Source organism: Stegostoma tigrinum, chromosome 2, assembly GCF_030684315.1.
Source record: "Stegostoma tigrinum isolate sSteTig4 chromosome 2, sSteTig4.hap1, whole genome shotgun sequence".
NCBI lineage: Eukaryota > Metazoa > Chordata > Chondrichthyes > Orectolobiformes > Stegostomatidae > Stegostoma > Stegostoma tigrinum.
Window position 1 is genome coordinate 109,821,551 of NC_081355.1, and position 25,432 is coordinate 109,846,982.

At 40.8% G+C, this 25,432-nt stretch overlaps 1 protein-coding gene across 12 annotated transcripts in view; it reads right to left on the reverse strand.

Moving 5' to 3' along the window:
• Positions 1-25,432, reverse strand: part of cdk14 (cyclin dependent kinase 14) — a 592,120-nt gene that overhangs the window by 270,789 nt on the left and 295,899 nt on the right. For all 12 annotated transcript variants that reach the window (XM_048521834.2, XM_048521892.2, XM_059638483.1 and 9 more), the window contains one exon: positions 910-1,030. In XM_048521834.2, coding sequence (XP_048377791.1) covers positions 910-1,030 — 121 coding nt within the window. The remainder of the gene's footprint in view (positions 1-909; positions 1,031-25,432) is intronic.

Genomic DNA, 25,432 nt, shown 5'->3' on the forward strand with positions numbered 1-25,432 from the left:
TTAAGGCATAGAAAGTAGTCCAATACAGAGACTGATGTCACCTGCACACCAACTACTGATCCAGTAGTGAAGGTAACCTACCAAAGTAAAAATTTAACCAAGTATGTGTAACAAAATCAAGCTGAAATGGCTGAAAGACAATTTTCATTTTGGCATGACTACTAGAACGCCGCAGTGGAAAGCCAATCAGGGTATAAACCTTCAATGCTCTCAAAAGTCAGGCTGAGTGACAGCTTAGGACCTGTACAGAGCAGTTATCATCTCAATCTCACGTGGAAGTAAACAAACTGATATATCACTACGACTGCACATACTCACGCACAGTTGGAGAAGCTCTTCCTCAGCTATAGTTGGACAATTAGGAAGATAGGAATGCATCACCTGCACAGACAAAGGTCAACCAACCCAGAAGTCCACAGAAACCCAATCGAAATGAAATAACAGATACCATGACAACATAGGGATGACATTCCCTGAGGATGGAATATCACCTATAAACAGTTACCAACAGACACATACTATTAGAGTCTAACTGATTTAAAAACACATGAAATGCATATGCAGAAACCAATGAGAATAATGACTGATGGAAAACTGTCTTACGTATTTTGGGTAATGTGGATAACTTGAAATCCATGCTATGTTGTATGATGATCTTGGCACTGAAATACAATCAATGCCCAAACATCCTGCCTGATCTGCCAGTCACATGACTTTTACCCTGGCACACAGCCATTTTAGAAGCTCAAAGACTCCACTCTGACAAACTACCGTTTGCCAACACAGAACAAGTGCCAGTATTCATTTTATGCAGAACCTCACCTCTGGGCTCAGTTCAAACTTAATTGTAACTTACCAACACAAGGAAAAAGTTAAAGATATCACAAACATGCAGGCAAATGGACCTACCACATGTCAAGGCAGGTGGAGTACTCAGTGGAGCCCAGGAGGACATCTGGAGGCCTGTACCACAGGGTAACCACCTCATTGGAGTACGTGTGGCTGGGTACTGACTTGGCTCGGGCAAGTCCTGCAAACAAGATGATCAGATGTTAAAATAGTGACCTTTAGCCTCAAACAAACAGCTCCAACCTTTGTCAAGACCTATGTTAATATCTGGCCATTGCTTTTGAAATGGGACTATGTATGCTATTTACTCAACATTTGGACACGCAGTTCCAATGTTCTAAAATATGTGGATATTAATATTTGAGTGAAAATATTTGTCAATTTTTCAACAATCACACATTAGTTAAGTGCTCAGGCTTCATTCATGGACAATTTAACAAATCATTGCCTTAGACTGTCCAAATGGAAATATTTTCCAATCCCAAAAATACCTTTATAAAAAGGTATATCCCGAAATGTGACAATCAACTTTACATATTTTATCTGAATGAGCATATGTAAATCTAAACGCAAATAATTAATAGTGTCTAAACAGTAAAATTACACCATGTTCCCATGCTGTCGAATATTATTGCTGTGAGAAACATTCACAGTAGTGGTCAACAAAAAATAAACAGCAATGAGCTGGAACATCAAATAACTGGTCTACACTGTTTAACTATTTGTTGTAGTTCAGTTCAACTAAAAGCACAGTTAGTTCCTGATAAAGGTCCTAGATGAAAAACTGAACAGTCTTCAGGAGCTTCAGTGCACAAACTGGGATTGTCTTTATAAGCCATAATGTAAATGACAACAATTAACGTACTGAAATATTTACTTAAACATTTGCTGTCACAATTATCCCTTTAATTTTTAGAAAAACGCTCCTGGTTACTATTAGTTACGAAGGATGGTCCCTGGATTTAAAACATTAACTCTGCTTTCTCTCCATAGATGCTGCCAGATTGGAGTTTCTCCAGCTATTTGTTTTTGTTTCCAATTTCCAGCATCTGCAGGTCATTATCCATTATCTCTAATTTTGCTCGTTTTAGAAACAAAGAGGTCAAACAAGAAATGGTAGCTGCATAGGAGAAATATGAATTCTACGTGACAATATTAAGCCACACGTGAGAAAATATAGGTGGAAAAATTGAGTTTTTTTTCTTAAGTTGGTCGATTGCTCACACCAAATTGCCCAGGAGGGCAGCTAAGAGTCAACCACTTTGCTGTGAGTCTGGAGTGTAGCCCAGACCAGGCAAGGTCAGGAGATTACATTCCCTAAAAGATTAGTGAACATGATAGATTTTTATAACAGTGTTTACATGGTGGCCATTTGTATTACTGGATTCAAATTTTATCATCTGCTATGATAGGTTTTGTACCCATGCTCCAGAACAGTAGCCCAGAGTTCAGGATTACTAGTCCACTGACATTAACACTACATCACAGTCTCGCTGGCTGGCACTCAGGACAATGATAGTTATGGAAATGCAATTTTACAGTATATATTGGCTTACAGTTCACCAATTGCTTCATGGAATATGTTTAAGAATTAGCAAATCATCAATGCCACTTTCAGGAAATGTTGTTTGTTATTGTATTTACAGTCTATTCTTCCATTATCATATGCACTTTCCAAAAGATAGCAAGGTTTAGCACTTTAACAAAGGATCTTACTTGCAGCATTTGGAAAAATGGTGTAAGAGATCACGTAGCAACGTAAGACCATTAGAAATAGCAACATGAGTAGGCCATTCATTCCCTTGGGCCTGCTCGGCCATTCATTCCCTTGGGCCTGCTCCTCCATTCAACATTATCATGGTTGATTCAACATTTCTCACTCCCACTTTCCTATCTTTTACCATAACCCTCGACTCCCCTACTGATCAAGAATTTATTTACATCCACTTTAAATATCTAAAAGGACTTTGTCCTCACAGCTCTCTGCAGCAAGCAGCTCCAAAGACACTCAATCCTTAGAAGAAATCCCCCCTCATCTCAGTCTTAAGTTGGCAGCTTTTTTTTGAGGCTTTGCCATTCAGTGAGAGACTCTCCCACAAGGTGAAACATCTCTCAGCATTTACCCTGACAGGCCCCTTAAGAATCCTGCATGTTTCAATGAGATTACCTCTCTTTCTTCTCAACTCCAGTAAGTACAGTCCCGATCAGTTTAGCCTTTGCTCATGGGACAATCCGAAATAGCATGGATCATTCCAGTGAACTTTCTCTGAATTGCCTCCAATGAAATGATATCTTTCCTTAAATAAGGACATGAAAACTGCTCTCAGTATTCCAGATGTGGTCTCACCAGCAACTTGTACAGTTGCAGGAAGGCTTCCCTACTCTTATACTCCAATCCCATTGAAATAAGGGCTAACATTCCATTAGCTTTCCCAATTGTCTACTGCACCTATGTGCCCCAAGTCCCTTTGTGTCACATCTTTCTACAGTTTTTCCTCCATTTAAATAAATCACTGTTTTCTTTCTCCCCCTTCCAAAATGAACATTGTCATCAGTGGAGCCCATTTTATACCATTTCCCACTAAAATAAATAAGACAGCTGGAGAAAGAAAATATTCATTCTCAACTTATGGACATAGCTGGAAAAGTCAGTCTTTCTTTCCTACCACCAATTTCCCTGAAAAGGTGTTGATACTCTGTAAATATTCCACTCAGACAGTAACTGTGGAGAAAGAAACAGTTAGCTTTTCAGGTCCGTGACCCTTGATCAGACTGAGTATCTTATTCGTCCTTTAAGAGCCGTAAGGAATGAATCATTTTCCGAGATTGATGATAAAATTCATTCAGATCAGATTAATGCCGTTTAAGGAAGACAATGTCTTAAATATCCAAGATGTTCAATCAGATAACATCTTGCATTACTGATCCTGGCCCCTCTGTTTTTTAGAACTTCCAGCTTTTAGTTTGCTTTCATGTAAGCAGCATTGAGTGAATGCCAATGCTAATTATTCTAGTAGCAAAGAACGCAAGAACACAAGGACCAGGATGAGTAATTTATCCGGCCCTTCATGTCCACTCTGCTGTTCAATAAGATCATGACCGATTTTTGGGGGCCTCAGTTCCATTTACCCATCTTCTCACCATAACCCTTAATTCATTTATTGTTCAAAAACACTACCTTTGCTTTAAACACATTCAATAAGGAAGTATCAACTATCTCACTGGACAGGGAATTCCATAGATTCATAGTCCTTAAGTTGAAGAACTTCTTCCTCAATTCGGTTCTAAATCTGCTCCCCCTAATTTTGAGGCAATGTCCTCTTGTTCTAATTTCACCCACCTGTGGAAACAACCTCTACCTTATCTATTCCCTTCATTGTTTTATATGTTTCCAGAAGATGCCGCCCAATTCTTCTAAATTCCAGTAAATATAATCCCAATCTACTCAGTCTCTCCTCATAAATCAACCCTCTCAACTCCAGAATCAACCTAATGAATCTCCTCTGTACCCCATCCAGTGCCAGTAGGCCCCTTCTCAAGTAAGGAGACCAAAACCACATGCAGTATCCTGGTGTGGCCTCACCAGCACCCTGTAAGCTGTAGCATAATCTCCCTGCTTTAAAGTTCAATCACTCTAGCAACAAAGGACAAAATACCATTTGTCTTCTTAATTACCTGTTGTACCTGCAAACCAACCTTCTGTGATTCATGTACAAGGGCACCCAAGTCCCTCCGCACAGCAGCATGCTGCAATTTTCTTTTAAACTGTTCAAGTAATAGTCCTTTTTACTGTTATTCCTACAAAACCAGATGACTTCCCATTTATCAACATTGTACTCGATCTGCCAGACCTTTGCCTAAATTATCTATATTCTTCTGCAGACTGAGTTAGAACATAGAACATAGAACAGTACAGCACAGAACAGGCCCTTCAGCCCACGATGTTGTGCCGACCATTGATACTCATGTATGCACCTTCAAATTTCTGTGAGCATATGCATGTCCAGCAGTCTCTTAAATGTCCCCACTGACCTTGCTTCCACAACTGCTGCTGGCAATGCATTCCATGCTCTCACAACTCTCTGTGTAAAGAGCCCGCCTCTGACATCCCCTCTATACTTTCCTCCAACCAGCTTAAAACTATGGCCCCTCGTGTTAGCCATTTCTGCCCTGGGAAATAGTCTCTGGCTATCAACTCTATCTATGCCTCTTATTATCTTGTATACCTCAATTAGGTCCCCTTTCCTCCTCCTTTTCTCCAATGAAAGAAGTCCGAGCTCAGTCAACCTCTCTTCATAAGATAAGCCCTCCAGTCCAGGCAGCATCCTGGTAAACCTCCTCTGAGCCCTCTCCAAAGCATCCACATCTTTCCTATAATAGGGCGACCAGAACTGGACGCAGTATTCCAAGTGCGGTCTAACCAAAGTTTTATAGAGCTGCAACAAGACCTCACGACTCAAACTCAATCCCCCTGCTAATGAAAGCCAAAACACCATTATGCTTTCTTAACAACCCTGTCCACTTGGGTGGCCATTTTAAGGGGTCTATGTATCTGCACACCAAGATCCCTCTGTTCCTCCACACTGCCAAGAATCCTATCCTTAATCCTGTACTCAGCTTTCAAATTCGACCTTCCAAAATGCATCACCTTGCATTTATCCAGGTTGAACTCCATCTGCCACCTCTCAGCCCATCTCTGCATCCTGTCAATGTCCCGCTGCAGCCTACAACAGTCCTCTATACTGTCAACGACACCTCCAACCTTCGTGTCGTCTGCAAACTTGCTGACCCATCCTTCAATCCCCTCATCCAAGTCATTAATAAAAATTACAAACAGTAGAGTCCCAAGAACAGAGCCCTGTGGAACACCACTCACCACTGACTTCCAGGCAGAATATTTTCCTTCTACTACCACTCGCTGTCTTCTGTTGGCCAGCCAATTCTGTATCCAGACAGCTAAGTTCCCCTGTATCCCATTCCTCCTGACCTTCTGAATGAGCCTACCATGGGGAACCTTATCAAATGCCTTACTGAAGTCCATATACACCACATCCACAGCTCGACCCTCATCAACTTTTCTAGTCACATCCTCAAAGAACTCGATAAGGTTTGAGGCATGACCTGCCCCTCACAAACCCGTGTTGACTGCATTTGATCAAGCCATGCTCTTCCAGATGGTCATAAATCCTATTCCTCAGAATCCTTTCTAACACCTTGCAGACGCCAGGAGGGGGCACGAGAAAGGCTTGGCCGAACGGATTAGGGAGAACATAAAGGCATTTTACACTTACGTGAGGAATAAGAGAATGGTCAAAGAAAGAGTAGGGCCAATCAGGGATAGCATAGGGAACTTGTGTTCTCTGCACACTTTACTCTACCGCTCATCTTAGCATCATCTGCAAACTTTGACACACTGCATGTGGTCCCCAACTCCAAATCATCTATCTAAACTGTAAACAACTGTGGTGCCAACGCTGAGCCCTCAGGCACACCACCAGTCACTGTCCGCCAATAAGAAAGTCACCCATTTATCACCACTCTTTGCTTCCTTTAGTTAACCAATTTTCAATACATTCTAATAAATTGCCTGTAATGTCATGCACCTTTGACTTATGCAGCAGCCTTTTGTGCTGCACCTTGACGAATTCCTTTTGGAAATCCAGATACACTACATCTACTGAGTCCCCATCGTCTACCATGATCATAATGTCTTCACAGAATTCCAGCAAGTTAGTTCAGAATGACTTGCCTTTCATGAACCCATGCTGCGTCTGCCCAATGGGACAATTTCTATCTGGATGTCTTGCTATTTCTTCCTCAATAATAAATTCAAGCACTTTTTCCACTATAGAAGCCAAGCTTATAATTCCCCATCTTTTGTCTACCTCTTTTTTTAAAAATAAAAGAACAGTGGTTTCACATTTGCCATTTTCCAATCTGCTGGAACTGCCTCCGAGTCTAGCTAATTTTAGAAAATTACCACAAGCACATTTGCTATTCCTCCCACCATCTCTTTTAGTACTCTGGGATGCATTCTATGATAGCCAGGGGACTTGTCTACCTTTACCTCCATTCACTTGCCCAACACTACCTCTTTCATGATAATGACTGTGTTTAGATCCTCAACTAACTTAGTCACCTTGTCATCAATTACTGGCATGTTATTCGTGTCCTCTACTGTGAAGGCTGAGAAAAGCCATTATAACTCAATACCATTTATATCATATCCAAAAATATTGCATCTTGAATACAAGCTGTTCACCGATCATTGATTGAATTTCTAGAATGTTTGAAATAATGGTCTCGATCTGCCTTCGGTGTCCAAGTTGTGGTTTATACCAGTAACTCAGTTTAAAATATGTTCTGACCTTTTCTAGCTGCAACAATAAGTTTGTCTCTTGCTCTGGTGTGGTTCTAATAGGGAGATAATTTGGGACTTGCAATTCCAGCAGCCACTATGATGTCATGAGCTGAAGATACAGCCTTTGAAGAATATCCTTCAGTTCAATGACATTTTGGGTTTTCTTAAGTGTTTACAATTGCTTTTTACTGTTTATGGAAGAATACAAGTCCTTTTAAGTGCATTCAAGTTTTTACAGCTATTTACAGAAGTTCTTTTAAAGGCTTCCCAGTGTTCACTGGTGCTTTTGAATACTTTCAAATGTTTCAATTTTCATTTCTCACTTTGAGCTCACACTCTACCATCCTTCCATCTCCCAGACTCTGTTTGTCTCTTCCTTTGCCTAGCCTTATCTTTGGCGTCCTCTTGTTCGGCTCACCTCTCTGTCACAACACCTGCCACCTGCTCCCCACACTCAGCTTGACGCAGACAGAATCTGGAGTGCACAGGTGGGCTTGTTGTGGAAAGTGAAGAAAAAAAGGAACGATATTAACGATGGGGCGTTTTGATATCATTACAATGTAGGAAGCTGTGAAGTTATGCACTAAGAGGTTCCAAAGGAGCCATCAACATTGGCACCGTTAGACTCACTTTTACACAGAATTTCAAGTTCTAAGTTCCAGAACAAGTTGGCAAGTTCCCCAGAAATGCTTTGTTTTTCCGCAGCAGGGTCAGCATCTACCATTTTTGGGACCAAAAGACCTGGGCCAGTAGTTTTTAATATTATTAAACAGCTGCTTGCACAAAGTTAAAAATCCATCATATAGTATCAATTTAAAAAATCCCTTCACTTGATTACAAATAATACACTGCAAACTACACAAGACGGACAAAAGACATCCATTTTGTGAAAATACTAGATGTAAAATTCATTTTAAATAAAACTACATTCTTGCTAGTAAAATGACTGATACCAGGTTGACAGATAAGGCTTTAAATGTACAATTCCGCCCTCAGCTTCTCAACCCAAGTCACTTTGGACAAAACAGCTGAATATTGTAGCAGTAAACTAACCAATAATTGCAAAATATGAATCCTGCTTTGGGGTTTGACATACGACATCAAAAAAAAATAGTGTGAAGGTCAGGGAACGATTCAAAAATTGCATTCACTCCTTTAAGGTTTTCTGACCTTTGAAAGGTGCTTCTTTGAACACTTACATCATATCAACACAAAATCTAAGATCTCGATTATGTTAATATACAAAGACACATATTCTGAATTTATTGTAGTTCATATTTGTGTGAAACACTCAAAGCCACAGCACAGGATATTCTTCAAAACAAAACACCTGGCTACAGGTAGCAATAGGCTGAGATTAATCTTCACAGCATGTATAGTGGCTTTATTCCCTGTTTCCTGAACTGCTACTATGACTACACCGTAGGGAGGTATGTTTTATCTTTTGAAAGGATAGAGCTTTTCAGCTGACATTAGAACTGGTTATTTTAAAGGGTCCAAGTGAATTGAAATGTACAAGAATGATATCTGAAGACTCCTGGCTGTGCAATCAGTGTGTGTCACAAGAAAGATTTCCTCTGGCCCATTAATTTATCATACTGGAAAGACTATCCATTGATCATCATAGGCTTGGTGCTCTGCAGAAAAATATATCATCTTTATCTTTGCTCTGACAGATCTCACTCCACACTGATTTTTGGACATATTTTTAAGACAGCAAAAGACATGTCAGTGTTTATTTGCTCCATTAGGAGGTTGAATACTTGTGGCTGAATGTGTGCAGCTCCACTTAAGTTCATTTCCCAACAAACTTTCAAATTGTTCCCAGCCCTGTTGCAGACCCAGATATTAAAGCTTTGTCCTTGTTTGCAGATCTTTTCAGAAAGCTATTTACTTGCTATTCATTTCCTTCTACATGGCCCTGCCAGAATCCAGCTGGAATATATGTGCTATAAATCTCCATTAAAATTGTTTCACCACCACAAATAGATACACATGAAAGAAGATCAGTAGAGAGATTTCATTTCACTAGTTACTTACATTAAAGAAGCATAGACTTGAAAAGAGTAAAGGATTTTACAATAATGAAGTGATTGCAATGAATGTTAAGGTTATTTGAGAGAGTTTAGCACTGCAGGGCAAACACGTGGCATCCCTCAGTTTTGCTCTCCAAAAGTCGATTATCAAAATACGAAATGGTTATGAATTTGTTTTCATCCTTTCAGGAAACATGACAAGTTTAAGTGAAGAGTGAATACCCAGGCATCTTTGCTAATTGTTTCAGCTACTGGATAAAAACTTACATTTTTCTCTTTCCCCAGAGAATGCTTGGTTGGAAGGTGGTTTATTGGTGAAAATTGCAATGCCTTTGGACATGTGGTGGGTCTGAAGATTTCTCCCCCTCCCTTCTATGTTTGCCCATATTTAACTTGACACTTTTCAGGGTCACAATTCTTGGGTCTCGTTCCTTCACTCCACAAACCAATGACAAAGATGAAATCTCTGGCAAGCACTATTTGCATTCCACTTAAAGCATCATGCTACTTAAATTTACATAAATAGGTTTCATGACTTGCATGCGCCTTGCGTTTGGGTTGCCTTTTTTAAAAAAAATCAACATTACATCTCAATTTAAGTAATTTCAATTTTGTCAAGCTGTATACTGCAGTATCTATATTTTTAAGAACTAACAAGGTTATTGGTGTTCTTTAAAACTCACTCATCTACCTGGACACTCACATTTACATAGCTCTCTATTCCATCACTGTTTTGGATTATTTTCTCATTTAAGGCATTATGATCATACTGTTAAATCAGATATTCCATTTATTTGGCTTTTCCACCATTGCGTTGGTGACATTTTCCATTTTCACAATCCTCATTGTTTGCTGGAGCCCTTACATTTCTGTGAACAGTAAAGTTCAATATTATCCTTCTTACCCCCAAGTTAAAATCATCTTTAGAAACTTTTTAAAAAGTCTGTGTGCCATTTCTAATGAAATAATAATTTGCTTGTAATGAACTTAGATTGAGCTGAAAATAAATTTCATTGAAGTATTTTTTCTTGCATTCATCAGTACAATTACCAAGGATATCAGTATAAAGCAGGACAACATGCTTATACTGTACGAAAATAGCACGTAGACTGGTTGCAACTGAAATCTGACTTGCGGAGGTATTGCCTTGGAGAATGCATCAAATTGTGATATTATAGTTTAAGACCTTCAATAATTGTTCATGGATTGAATTAAACAACAAAAGACAAACTGTTACACATTGAAAGCAGCAGCAATAACTGTGTCTGGAATAAAATATTAAAGGACAAGGACAAACCTACACAGGAATTGAAAACAATTAGCCATGCCTGGTGTCCAAAGATGTGCAGGCTCAGTGGACTGGCCATGCTGAAAATGTCTGTCGTGTTTAGAGATGTGTAGGCTACATGGATGAGCCATAGGAAATGTTGGGATAGAGGGCAAGGTGGGGGCTGGGGTCTGGGTGGAATGCTCTTCAGATGGTCAATGCAAAGTCAGTGGGTCAAACGGCCTCTTTCCATACTGTCAGGATTCAATGATTCTATGCCTGAGAAAAATCGCAGTGGTGGCTACATAAGCAAAACAGCTTTAACACCTACTTGATAAACCAGATACAATATTGCCACAAAGGACAAGGATTAGCCTGCAGAAGAAACTGAGGAGTTAATCACAGGATAGCTGTCTTCAAACAGTCAATGCTACATGTAACATGAAACAAAGAAACAAAAACAAAGCTGCTGAGCTTTTCCAGCAAGTCAGGCAACATCTGTGGAGGAGAAAACAGGGTTAATGTTTCAGGTCCAGTGACCCTTCCTCAGATCCCAGTTCTGAGGAAGGATCATTGGACCCAAACCATTAACTCTGTTTTCTCCTCCACAGATGTTGCCAGACCTGCTGAGCTTTTCCAGAAACTTGGTCTTTGTTCCTGACTTACAGCATCCGTAGTTCTTTTGGTTTTTATGAAACAAAATATACTCTTGGTAAGACAACAAGCTGAGAACTTGCAGTTTAGTAGGAACTGCAGATGCTGGAGAATCTGAGATAACAAGGTGTAGAGCTGGATGAACACAGCAGGCCAAACAGCATCAGAGGAGCAGGAAGGCTGACATTTCAGGCCTAGGCTAAGAAGGGTCTAGGCCCGAAACGTCAGCTTTCCTGTTCCTCTGATTCTGCTTGGCCTGCTGTGTTCATCCAGCTCTACACCTTGCTATCTCTGAAAACTTGCAGTTATTTGGATGAAAGAACTTAAAGAAACATCAACTTAAAGAATTTGACTGAAGGACACGAATTTCTGTAAGAATTGAACACCAGAACTCCATCTTTAGCAGAGCTTCAAAGAACAGCGCTGCATAAGAATTGAGCCCTGGACACTTCCAGAGAGAGGCACTGTGGGTGGAATCTGGCCAAGTTCCATCAGTAATTAGGTAGTGGGCGAGTTAGGTTGAGGTTTACCTTGCTTACATGAGGGTTTTTTTGGTTTGCTACATGCAATAAAATTTAAATCACTGTTTCACCAGTTGATTACCTGTGACATTTCTTAAAAAGTAGCCAAATTAAAAAATGTAGTTCATGGTGATTTACCCACATGATAAATGACTGTTACTGCTAGACGTCGCTCGCATTTAAACTGGGTTCATTCTCTGGTGACTGGTCGAAGCATTAGTGAGGAATGAACCAGAGAATGGCTATCGCCAATTCCATTCAGTTAGAATGGGCAGTGTACACACACTTTCTGTCTGTAAAGAACATTGCCCCGTCTCTCAATAAATGTACCTTCCAGTCCATGGAATGCGTCTGACCTGACAATTCTGAATTGATTTCCACAACAATTCTCATCACAATCAGGGATTTTAACTAATGCTGTCCAATCACAGAGTCACATCCAATGTTGGACACTGTTTAGAGATTTTTCAAGGAGTGGTTACATAGATATGGTCAGTACCCTGTCTACTGTGACCACATGAACAAACTTGCTACTTGCTTTGACGAGGCAATCTTTCAGACTTCCAGTCAACATACCAAGCATCACAGGGGTACTGAAATTCATACATCACATTACTCATTTGCTTGTTAATAAATATATCTTCTTGGCTCGATTGAGCATCCTTGTTTGAACAGGAAATACCACTCGTGTTGCTACCGTGCAGCTACAGCAGCATGAAACAGCTAGCCTCCGGCTGAAATTTCAATTGCATGGGTTCATGTACTCATTTGAAATTATTAGCCCATTCACCAATGTATCACCCAAAGAAGCCATCAACATTTATGCTGCGGCACTAAATCAAGACGATGATAACCCACCTTCCATTACTATTCATTACAATACATAACTTTGAGAATTGCACAATTGATTTCTGCTTTAACGCACGCATATTCAAATGTGTCTTGTTGCCATGGGATGGAGGTTGCCATCTAGGCCCAGCTCTGGAAAATATCTTTGTTGTTGCCTTTTATGAAAAAAATCTATCTTCAAAGGAAATGACACCTAATCTCCAATCTTTTGTATTTTCCCCCCTGATATGTAGACAATACATTTGATCATTTAGCTTTTGCTAATGCCAAAACAGGTTGCAAAGGCATCCTACAGGATGATTGATTTCCTGATCAGATTTGTTCTCCATACATTGAAAAGCATCTCAATGCTCTGTATATCCAATGTTTAACATGTTCAATTCCTCCTCCTAAAAGATAATCTCTCATTAGCCTTCTTGATTGTGTGCTATACCTATGTACTAAATTCGTGACTCAAACAGAGCACTTAAATCCCTCAGATTCTCCAGTTGCTCTGTAATATTGCTTTTTTTTCATTTGAAGTGAAAACTCCTCATTTAACCCACCTTAAAATCCTTGAGGCAGAATTTTGGCCACACAATGTGTTTGCAGCCTCCTGCTTTCCTCACAACATTCTTTCCTACCTATAGTGGTAGGATTTGCAATTTGTTACCACTCTGTCACTCCTTTCATCTAAGTTGATAAAAATAGTAAAATGTCAAGGTCCCATCACAGACCCCTCTGAGACTCCACTCAACACAGCTTGCCACATCAGCCAATGGCCCAATTATGCAGACTCCAGCTCCCACCAGCCAACTATCCAATCCTCTATCCATCCTAATGTGTTAGCCCAATACCATAAGTTGTTACCTTCCACAGTAAAATTTTCACATGGCACCTTATCAAATGCTTTTGAACAAATCCAACTAAAAGCATGTTCACAGGCTCCCCCTTCTCAGTGGTGAAAAACTGGTTAAAATACAATTTTCCTTTGGAGGAAACTACACTGACTCTTTCCAATTACCTAGAGTTCCTCCAAGTGAACAGCCATAATTCCTTGATAATAAAATGTGAGGCTGGATGAACACAGCAGGCCCAGCAGCATCTCAGGAGCACAAAAGCTGACGTTTCGGGCCTAGAGCCTTCATCAGAGCTTTTTACTTGGACATCTGGGATGTGCGGGAGTGGAATGCCTCATCGTGGGAGCAGATGCGGCGGAGGCGGAGGAATTGGGAATAGGGGATGGAATTTTTGCAGGAGAGTGGGTGGGAAGAGGTGTATTCTAGGTAGCTGTGGGAGTCGGTGGGCTTGAAATGGACATCAGTTACAAGCTGGGTGCCTCAGATGGAGACTGAGAGGTCCAGGAAGGTGAGGGATGTGCTGGAGATGGCCCAGGTGAACTGAAGGTTGGGGTGGAAGGTGTTGGTGAAGTGGATGAACTGTTCGAGCTCCTCTGGGGAGCAAGAGGCGGCGCCGATACAGTCATCAATGTAACGGAGGAAGAGGTGGGGTTTGGGGCCTGTGTAAGTGCGGAAGAGGGACTGTTCCACGTGACCCACAAAGAGGCAGGCATAGCTGGGGCCCATGCGGGTGCCCATGGCCACCCCTTTAGTCTGTAGGAAGTGGGAGGAATCGAAAGAGAAGTTGTTGAGGGCGAGGGCGAGTTCGGATAGGCGGATGAGGGTGTTGGTGGAAGGGGACTGGTCGGGCCTGCGGGACAGGGAGAAGCAGAGGGCCTTGAGGCCATCTGCATGCGGAATACAGGTGTATAGGGACTGGACATCCATGGTGAAAATGAGGTGCTCTTATGAAGGGTCTAGGCCCAAAATGTCAGCTTTTGTGCTCCTGAGATGCTGCTGGGCCTGCTGTGTTCATCCAGCCTCACATTTTATTATCTTGGATTCTCCAGCATCTGCAGTTCCCATTATCACAGCTATAATTCCTTGTCTGACTAATTCCAACACCTTTGCCAAAATAGCAACCAAGCTAACTGGCATTTTGATTCCTGCTTTAGACTTCTCTCCTTTCTCAAACACAAGGGAGAGAATTGAGGCTTTCCCGAATCTAGGGAATGTCAGAAAATTTATACCAACAAGTAGTATCTTAATAGTGACCTCTTGTAAGAACTTAGGATGAAATCCATGAGGATGACCTGTTAGCCTGTAGCTCCAGTGGTATTGTGCCACTTCCCTTGTAACTAAATTTCACAAAGTTCCTTTCTCCCTTCCTAGTGTTACTGGAAAGTATTTTGTATTGAAGACCAAAGCAAAATTGATTTTTCTCAAGTGCTGTTTTCTTATTGTCTACTGTTAAATCCTCATTCTAAATTTATGCAGAACGTAAATAGTAGAAGCAATTTGACTACATTGGGTGGGAATGGTGGATAAGCTGGGCTTGCACCTACTGAAATTTAGAAAACTAACAGGCAGTTTGATTGAAACGCACAAAACCTTGAGGATCCCTGGAAGCAAGTATGGAAAGGGTGTTTCCTCTTGTGGAAGAATTTAGAACTAGATGTGACTCTTTTATAATAATTTAAATAAGGGATTTCCCCATCTAAAACAGATCAGAAGAATTACTTTGCCAAACGGCATTGTGAATCTTTGGAATTGTCTCTTTCAAAAGGACAGAAGTGGGGTCTCTGAATATTTTTTAGGGCAAAGGTAGTTCATTTGTCGAGGATTGGTGGGTATATGGCGCAGAGTAGCTATGATCTGATTAGTTGCCAGAGCAAGCTCAAAGGGCAGAGTGGACTACTCCTGCTCCTAATTTATATGCTTGCACTTTCATATCAAACATCACCAATAGATAGAAGCAGTGATAATGGGAACTGCAGATGCTGGAGAATCCGAGATAACAAAGTGTGGAGCTGGATGAACACAGCAGGCCAAGCAGCATCTCAGGAGCACAGAAGCTGATGCTTTGGGTCTAGCAGTGTTTGGGTTTACCAATAGGTTGCACAATTTATGAATTAATTATCCATCCAGTCAAGGTTTTGCCTCAACATTAAAAGGAACACATCATAAAAGTCAAAAGGGAATCAAAAGGACATGAGTTCAATGGAAATGAGTTAAAACTCATTGTAAGATATTTTGTTTCTATTACCAGACTTCATCTATTCGACAGATTGAACACACAAGCTCTAAATGTTAATGTACCTATTAATGCAATAGATATTTATTACAAAACACTCAGGTGTTGAGTATTTATTGTTCATATTCTTGTCTGATGCACAAAGTTTACAAATATGTTTTCCCTAAAATAGCAGCCACACATTCAACAAAGTAGTTCTGCTGTAACACACATTTAGAACATCTCAGCCATTGGTCACCACAAAAATGTAGTCTCCTTTCTTCTTCGGTTGTTAAAAAAATCTTTGCAGAGATAATCTGTATATCCTGCAGTTCTACTTTGTCATTAACACATTAAAATTCTACTTTCCAGTATCAACTTTCTAATCAGCACCATTCCATTCCTATTTCCCAATATGTATAAAATACATATTTTTAGGAAAGGTGATTTCAAGATCTATTTGCTTAATTGGACTATTGTAGATAAAAACTCCAAAAAAGGTATTTTTTTCCCTACTGTAGGTTACCAGTTTATTTTCACCTGACAGCAGTGATCAATTCATAACATCAGATTTTCATTCATCGCCAACAATGATGAAATACGACTGACACTCATAACAAAGCTACATTTTGACAAGAGTACTGGTGATAGACAACTACAGAAATTAAGTTTATCCATTTACTGGAAAACAGGACAGAAGAAAATCACCTAAAAGGCCGAGGCACAAATATCGCAGCAACACAATATACAAATATAGCACAATCAAATGACAAATTTGCCTTGCCATGTAATCTAGTTAAACCTATCAGCTGTTGTCACCTGGTTCCGTTAGGCAATTTACACCAATCAAGCTTTGAAGGTAAGAAAAGAATCTTACCCTGCAGCAAGGTTTCCATTATACATCCCAAATATTATAGAAGGAACCTACTCTGCTTACAAAACTACTTTAAAAAGGTAAATATTCCCAATTAAAGCAACTTGACTTATCTCCCAGAGACTCCCTGCTTCTCCAGTTTTGGGTGTTCTGACAAACACAAACACAAAACAAAGGATCAGCTCCTACAGAGAAAAATGAAACAGCAATAGGAGTATTAATTATCTGAAGTTAGGAGGCTCGCAATGACTTCTAGATATGATCCAATCATAAACTGAGGGTCAATTTCAATGGAACACATGAGGTCATGGGAAAATATACTTGGGGTCAGCTTCCACTCCAGGGATTCAGCACAAAAATCAAGGTTTACGCTCCTGTACCATGCTTGGATGGTTGTAAAACATTCTGTGACACTATTCTGAAGAAATATAGAGGATACACAATCAGTGTCCCAGCCAGTATTTATCCCTCGATCAAAATCACTAAAAACAAACAGATTATCTGGTTATTATCACATTGCCGTGTGTTACTTTTGGGCTGTTTACTTCTTACAGTCTAACAGCAACTGTATTTGATATAAGTACATCATTGCCTGTTCAGCACTTTGAGATATTTGATTGTGATTAAATATCCTATGTCAATACAAACCTTGTTTTGCTCCAGCCACATCCAGATATTGCAAGATTCCACACCAGTGGTGAACCATTTGATTAATTGGCTGAACATCACAATGTTAAACCCATCTCATTCTCCAACATGCCAGATTCTCACACTGGTCCAAACCTCTTCTGCAGAGAGTATGAATTGATCTTGTTAAAATGAATAAAGCCTTCCACTTACATTAACAAGTCTTCCTATGACCATCAGGGAAAACAAAACTTCCTGGACCAATTCATCAGTTATTAGAACTGGAGTCTTAAGCCAGAAGGCAGACATGAAGGATCGTGTGAAAAATGAAATGAAAAAAGTTTTCATTCTTGCAAACACAAACACAAAGCAAAGGATCAGCTCCTACAGAGAAAAATGAAACAGCAATAGGAGTATTAAATTATCTGAAGTTAGGATGCTCGCAATGACTTCTAGATATGATCTTGCAAGAAAGTAGGTAGATATTCTTTGGCTCCCAGCAAACACTATTTTAATAATTATACAATCAACTATTTCCCAAGTAATTGACAGTACATTTTAAATGGTCCAATTACCCCAAAGCTTAAGGGTTGTTAATATAAAAACTTTTGTTATTTAGATAGCAATGATTGTACTTTATCATTCTCAGTTATTGAAACATATAAATAGGTAACCATAGCCTCAAAACATAAAAGAGCTACCTTGACATTTTCTCAGGGTGACTAATCAAGAGGATTAATAGCTCTGAAGAAATATCTAATCAATACGAAAATCTTGAAAGTCTGATTTTCAAAGATCTTATGCGAAAGGTCTCAGTGAACCCTGTCGATGGAGGCCATTGAACTGCTTCCCCAGTTTTTTTTACCATTCACCTATAACACTAATGCTTTTGGCCGTCTGTGCCTGTCTGCAGGTATGTGTAGCAGGGTTTAGAAGTGGGTGGGAGTTATAGCCTCCAGTTAAGACAACAGTTCACAGTTTCTGTGGTTACAATTTAGTTATTTGTAAGAAATAACAATTCTCATTACGCACAGGAGCGTATTCGACTTTTGATATTCACCTCGGTGCATCGCACATAGAAACTGGAGACTTTGTGTATCTAGACAAAATGTTTGACTCTAGGAATAGCAGAGCTTGATTTCCAGTGCAGGAGCAAATTATTGCAGATGCTGGAATCTGTACTGAAAACAACAAATGCTGGAAATCAGAGTGGGTCAGGCAGCATCCATGGAGAGAAAGCAAGTTAACTTTTTGAGTCTTGATGACTCTTCAGAGCTGGTGAGGTGTGGAGGATGCAGCATTTGTGCTATCATTGTGGTTTGGGTGGAGGGGTGTAGGGATTAGATTAGATTAGATTACCTACAGTGTGGAAACAGGCGTTTTGGCTCAACAAGTACATACCGCCCCTTGAACCATTCCACCCAGACCCATACCCCTATAACCCACCTCCCCCGAACACTACAGGCAAATTTAGCACAGCCAATCCACCTAGCCTGCACATCTTTGGAGTGTGGGAGGAAACCGGAGCACCCAGAGGAAAGTCACGCAGACACGGGGAGAATGTGCAAAATCCACACAGGCAGTCATCTGAGGCGGGAATTGAACCTGGGTCCCCAGGTCGGTGAGGTTGCAGTGCTAACCAGTGAGCCGTGCTGCCCCATGGTGGGCGATGGAGTGTTGGTAGAGAAAATGCATTGATATGGTGACACAGAATGTAACAGGTAAAGCTAAAAAGAAAGAAATGGGAGTTGGTTCACAGTTTGAAGGTGTTGAACTCAATATTAAGTCTAGAAGGTTGTAAGGTGCCTAGTCTGAAGATGAGATGTTGCTCCTTCAGTTTCTGCTGAGATTCACTGGAACATTGCAGCAAGGCGAGGACAGACACGTGAGCACAGGAGCAGGATGCTGTGTTAAAAATGACCAACTACGGGAAGGTCGGGGCAATTGGCTGGAGGTGTTCTGCAAAGCGGTTTGGTTTCTCCATTGCAGAGCAGGCCACATTGGGTGCAGCAAATACAATATACAAGGTTGGAGGCAATACAAGTGAAATGCCACTTCACCTGGAAAGACTACTTCGGCCCTTGGATGGTGAGCAGGGAGGAGGCGAAGGGGAATTTCTGTGGTTGCATGGGAAGACAGGGTGGGAAGGGTAATGTTATTGGTGGTTTTGGAATGGACCAGGGGAGTCCCAGAGGGAACAATCCCCGTGAAATGCAGACAGGGAGAGTGAGGGAGATATGTTTGGTGGTGGGTTTCTGCTGGAGTTGTGTGAAATGGCAATAATGCTCACTACAGCTCATCACAGCCCACATGCTGTAAAGACTCCATCCAATTCTCCGAGTTCTTTCGCCAATGTCGTCTGTTTTGACACTGCCACCTTCCAAATCAACCCTGCTGACATGGCTTGCTTCCTTCAGAACCACAGTTTCCCACCCACTGTGGTTGATAAAGCAGTCAGCCACAGGTGACCTATCACCCGTGCTTCTACCCTTGCTCCTTCACATCAGTAACATCATGATCGGGTCCGGCCCATCCTCCCTTTTCACCGCTTGAGCCTCTGCATTCAAAGGATCACTCTCCACCATTTCAGAAAACTCCAGAATGCTAAACACATCTTCCTCACACCCCCATGGGCAACTGGGGGGGGCGGGGGGGGGGGGGGGGGGGGGGGAGATATTCCCTCTGGGACTCCCTAGTCCATTCTACGACCACCAACACCATCCCTCTTCTCTTGTAACCATAGTCTTTCCAGTTAAAGCAGCATTTCACCTGCACATCCTCCATTCTTGTGTACTGTATTTGCTGCACCCAGTGTGGCTTACTCTACATTGGAGAAACCAACCATAGACTGGGTGACCACTTTGCAAACACCTCCGGTCTGTGCACAAGCAGGACCCTGACCTTCCTATAGCTGGTCATCTCAACACAGCATCCTGCTCATGTGCCATGTATCTGTCCTCAATGTGCTGCAGTGTTCCGGTGAATCAATCCTTCAAGCCTGCTCAACTATTCAAAATGATCATGGTTGATCATCCAATTCCATTTCCTGTGCCTGCTTTCTTATTATTTGATCCCTTCAGCCCTAAGAACTATATCTATCATCCTGCCTGAAAACATTGCAATTTTTTGGCAAAAACTGGAAGAACAATATCTCATCTCCAGACCAGGCACCTTACAACCTTCTGGACTTAATACTGAGTTCAACGCCTTCAAACTGTGAATGAACTCCCACTTCTTCCCTCTTTTAGGTTTACTTGTTACATTCTCTGTACCATGCCCTCTCTCCCCTCCTGCCACCCAGTGGGACAGTCTGCTCTTTCAAGTCTTGCAGTAAACACCATTGTTCTGCCATTCTCACATTCTGATCACTTAATCTGAACTATCAGCATCTTTTCTCCACCACGCTCCAACATTTACCATCCCCACCGACCCCGCTCCCCTCAACTATAGCGTGAATGCTGCTCCCTCCACACTTCACCAGCTCTGAAGAAGTCACCCAGGCTCGAAGTGCTGGCTTGCTCTCTCTCCACAAATGCTGTCTGACCCGCTCTGATGTCCAGCATTTATTGATTTCCAGTGTGCGACCCCAGTGAGGTGCTGACACTCACTTTTCCATTCACCATCATTTGAAATCACTTTATTCCCATAACAATAAAGATGTGGAAATTCTGGACTTCAGGAGTTTTAAAATCAAATTGATTATTTCCCTTCGCAAATCAGCTATACACGTTTAAGACTGGACAAAATGCACTGTTTGTTGATAAATACATTCCATTTAAGCAGCTGTAAACTGACAAACCAATACCTGTCCAAAGTAAACACGTTATCACGCCAATATCTTACATCAGTTGCACGAGATAGAATGCTAACTTTCTCTGATGAAACTACTTATCTTCTCATGTTATTTTGATTGTTTTTTTGAACATGTACAGGTTTCACATTTTGCTTTTCCCAAAGTTGTCATTGTTAGATCCAACTCTTCCAAGCTCAAACTATTCACAACTGCACATCATATGACATAATTTTGAATTACACAGTGAATTATATCAATGCTTTTATATCTGAAATCTGTTAGGCTAGATTGGTTGAATCACTCAGGATATTGCAGTAAAAGCACTATCAGTCGCCTACACTACAGATCAAAACAAAATCATTGGCATAGGGCATTGAGTATATTTTGTGGTGTTCAACCACCTAATAAACAAGCAGATGTGAGGGCAGCTGTTCCTGGATATCAGATCTGACAGGAAATTATACCTTATTGTATTAAACACAAAGGATCTCCAGTTTGTGCAAGAAACACTTGACAAATAGCAACAACAAAAATAGCAACAGCTGCATAGAAAATGCTGTAACTAGTCAAGTGAAGTGACTACAGTAATCTTCATTCTTTAATTACTCAATTACTTAAGATTAGTCATTGTGATGAGAAGAATTTGCTGCATGAAGTGCATGGCAAGCCTGTAGAATTCTCTGCCAGAGAAGGTGACAAAAGCCAAAAAAATGCATGTTTTCAAGAAGAATGATAGATATAGTTCTTAGGGCTGAAGGGATCAAATAAGAAGAAAGCAGGCACAGGAAATGGAATTGGATGATCAGCCATGATCATTTTGAATAGTTGAGCAGGCTTGAAGGACTGAATGGCCTACTCCTGCTCCTATTTTCTATCTTTCTATTGATTACATCTCATGCTCTGCTTCTGATGTTTCTCAGAGTCCTTTGGCACGCATACCACCTCTCAATCCCAGAGCGTATCTTTTTCTATAACCAGGATAATTTCCACGAAGCCTTAAAATATAAAGGAAGACGCAAGTACGAAAGTAAATAAATTCTTTCAGCAAACCTAAATTGATAAACAGATTATTTAATTTAATTTTTGAAAAGAAAGACAAACTGTTGAAGTGTTTTGTGTTGTACTCAGACATGTCTCTTTTCTCAGCAACACCAGTAGTGCTACCAAGCAACTATTCCCTTTGATAGAATTCATTCTATGCTCAAGAGGATGGGTTGCATATCCCAGTAAGCATCATTATTTCATTGTCAACATAAATCACATCAAATGGTGTTTTCAAACCTTAGATCCTACTTTTACCTTTCAGTTAACATGTCACTTAGCATTCATTAAGTCAATGCATTTCTATTAATTTCTTCAACTTGTACCTCTTTCAACATCAACTGAGGAGAGGGATGATCTGTAGCTCCATACACGTTCATGCTTTCGTCTATTCTGTTCGCCAACCACTTTCCAAGCTAACGTTAACTGCCTGAATGCAAATATATGAAAACCTAGGGGATCTGAATCTTCCAATTTGTTTTAGAGTCCTTGCTATCAAAAATCAAAGTGTGCCCCCTGACATTTGGAGCTCCCCAGCTAAACTCCAAGGCCAGAGGCCTTCTCATCAGAAACAGCAATCCCCACATGTAGCGGCAGAGACTGGCATTAAAATTCCGACCATCTTTGTCAGCAGTAACGGCCATTTTTCATGTTTAAAGATCCAAATCCATTTTGCCAGCCAACAGAAGGTAAGCATATCAGCTAAAGGAGACGATAAGGCAGGAGGTGGGTAAGGGGTGTTGGGCACTGGGTGGGTAACAGGTAGTGTGCCAGGTGGATGGAGCTACAGGTCAAAGGCAGGTGAGTGTGGCAGGTAAGGGCCATAGGACTTGGCTTGGTGTAGATTAGCAGGGTGGAGGAGTCAGATGCCATCAGGTCAGTTCCAGCCTGTGAGGTGGGGGACAGGAGGTGTCTTGCACAGTGGATGGAATGAATGAGTTAGGTCAGGTTGGGGTGGGAGGTGGCAAGGGGAGAGTTGGAGGGAACCTGGGGTCAGCGTAGGGTCTGCTTCACTGTTAGCCTCAATCTAGGGACCAAGTACATGATCAACAGATCAGCAGTGTTATCTATTATTTTCAATGTGCCAGAGAGTTATACAATGCACAGTAGACATTTCACATCCGTGGACAGATATCATGAGTGAAGCTTTCTTAAAACTCTACAAATCCAATGTCAGGATAGATGCACCAGGATCTCTCAAATCAACACCCCTCCAGGATTATGGTGCATGTTGCTGCCAATGGTCCGTAGTGGGCTGGCCACATGGTGTGCCTGACACAAGGGCTTCCAAAACCATGTCTTTACTTCATGATGGCAAGCTGTTATCACGAAGGCACTGAAAATACTTCAAGGATACCCTCAAAAGGTTCCACGGAGAAAATTTGTAACATCCCAGTGACTCATAGAAATTTCTTGCCTAAGATCACCAACCATCTCGACAGCTTAGGCAGGCCAAAGTGTACGCTAAAAGGGTAAACAGTGAAATAAAGCACACAAAGACCCAAGCATCCTACATACCCACCCCTTCCACCAACACCTCTCTCTCTCTCACAGAAGGGTAAGTAAATCTAGCATTGGTTTGCTTAGTTGACACAGAATCCACAATGGTAGTTCTTCCTCCAGGAAAGGAGCAGCCTACCATCATAAGACTATGAGGCTTAGGAGCAGAACCAGGCCATTTGTCAAATCAAGTCTGCTCTGTCATTCAATAGGATAATGGCTGATCTGATCATCCTCAACTTCACTTTGCTGCCTTTGCCCTATAGTCTTTGTCTTCAGGAAAAGATCATTTACCACATCTTTGCAACTCACAGCTCAAATACATAGCTTTGTAGCCTTAAGTCTTTTCATAGTTAACTTGGCACAAAGATAGGTAGCAATCAGCAGATTTAGAAATGTTTACCTTATATCCTTTCATCTAAGACAGACATGAAATTGTCTACCACTGAGGTCCCAACACCGATCTTCATAGCACAGCACTCATTACAATTTGCCAATGTGAAGACAACCCATCAATATCTACTGTCTGCTTCCTGTTGCCCAGGCAATCGTTTATCTATGCTAGTTTGTGACCCACTCTACCATAAGCTTTTATTTGCCATAACTGCATTTAACTTGACACCTTATCAAATGCCTTCTGGAAATCCATGTACAATATATCAACTGGTTCCCTTTTATCCACAGTATGTATCCATTTCTTAAACAACTCCATTACATAGGTCAAACATGATGTTTTCCCCCCTTCAAGATAGTGTTGACACTGCCAGATTACTTTGAACTTATCTAAGTGCCCTCTTATAGCCTATTTCATAATAACTTGTAATGTTTTCTTTATAATAGATGTTCAGTTAACTGGCCTGTAGTTTCATGGTTTCTCTCTCCCTCCCTTATTGAGTAAAGGAATTACATCTGTCATCTTTTAATCTAATTAGGCTATCCACATTTCCAGGGAGTTATGAAAAATTAAAACAAATGCATCAACTATCTCACTACACACTTCTTTTAAGTCCCTAACAAGAAGTTCACCAAGATCTAGGCACTTGCCAGCCTGCAACTCAAACAACTGGCTTAGTATCACCTCTGGTGATTGTGGTTTTCGTGACTTCCTCCTTCCTTTCCATTTCCCGTTTTATCACTATTTCTTGGATGTTAGTCATGTATTTTATAGTGAAGATCAATGCAAGGAGACCTCTTCAATTAATCTGTCTTTTCCTGATTTCCCATTAATTCTCTAGCCTAATGTTCCATAGGAGCAAAACTCACCTTGTTAATTCTATTTAAAATTTATAAGAGATTCTTATCGTCTGTTCTAATTCTTCTAGTTAGCTTTGCCTCAATTTTTCCTTTACTCATTATTCAGTCATACTTTGCTTTTGTTGAAATGAAAAAGAATATTCCATCCAATCTTTCGACTTGCACAATTATTCACTTTTTCTTTCAGTTCATTACTGGTTTTAAGACGTCTCGCTAACCACAAATGGTTAGACAGTCCTTTGGAATTTTTCTTACTCAATGGAATTGTATTTATTCTGTGCAATCGAAAACATTTGTTTATATGCCTGCCACTGCACCTCTATTGAGCTATCCTCCAATTCAATTTAGTCAACTCTGCTTACCTGCCCTCAATTTTCCTCACTTAAATTTTTTTAAGAGTAGTGTTGAACCGTCTCCTCTCTCCCTCAAACGGAATGTAAATTTCAATCAATTATAGTTGGTACTACTGAAAAGCACCTTCACTATGAGATCATCGGTACCATGCACAATACCAAGTATAGTACAACCTGCTCTCTGGTCGGGTCCAGACAGAATGTTCTAACAAACGACATTGCAGAATTCATAGAATATCTTCATCGAGGCTACCTTCACCATTCTGACTTTTTCAGCTGAATGCGAATTGAAATCTCCTATGATTATTGCCATGCCTTTCTGATAAGCTACCATTATCTCTTCCTTGATGGTACCTTACCATGTGGTAACTATTAAGGTGTTTGTACTCCACTCCCACAAGT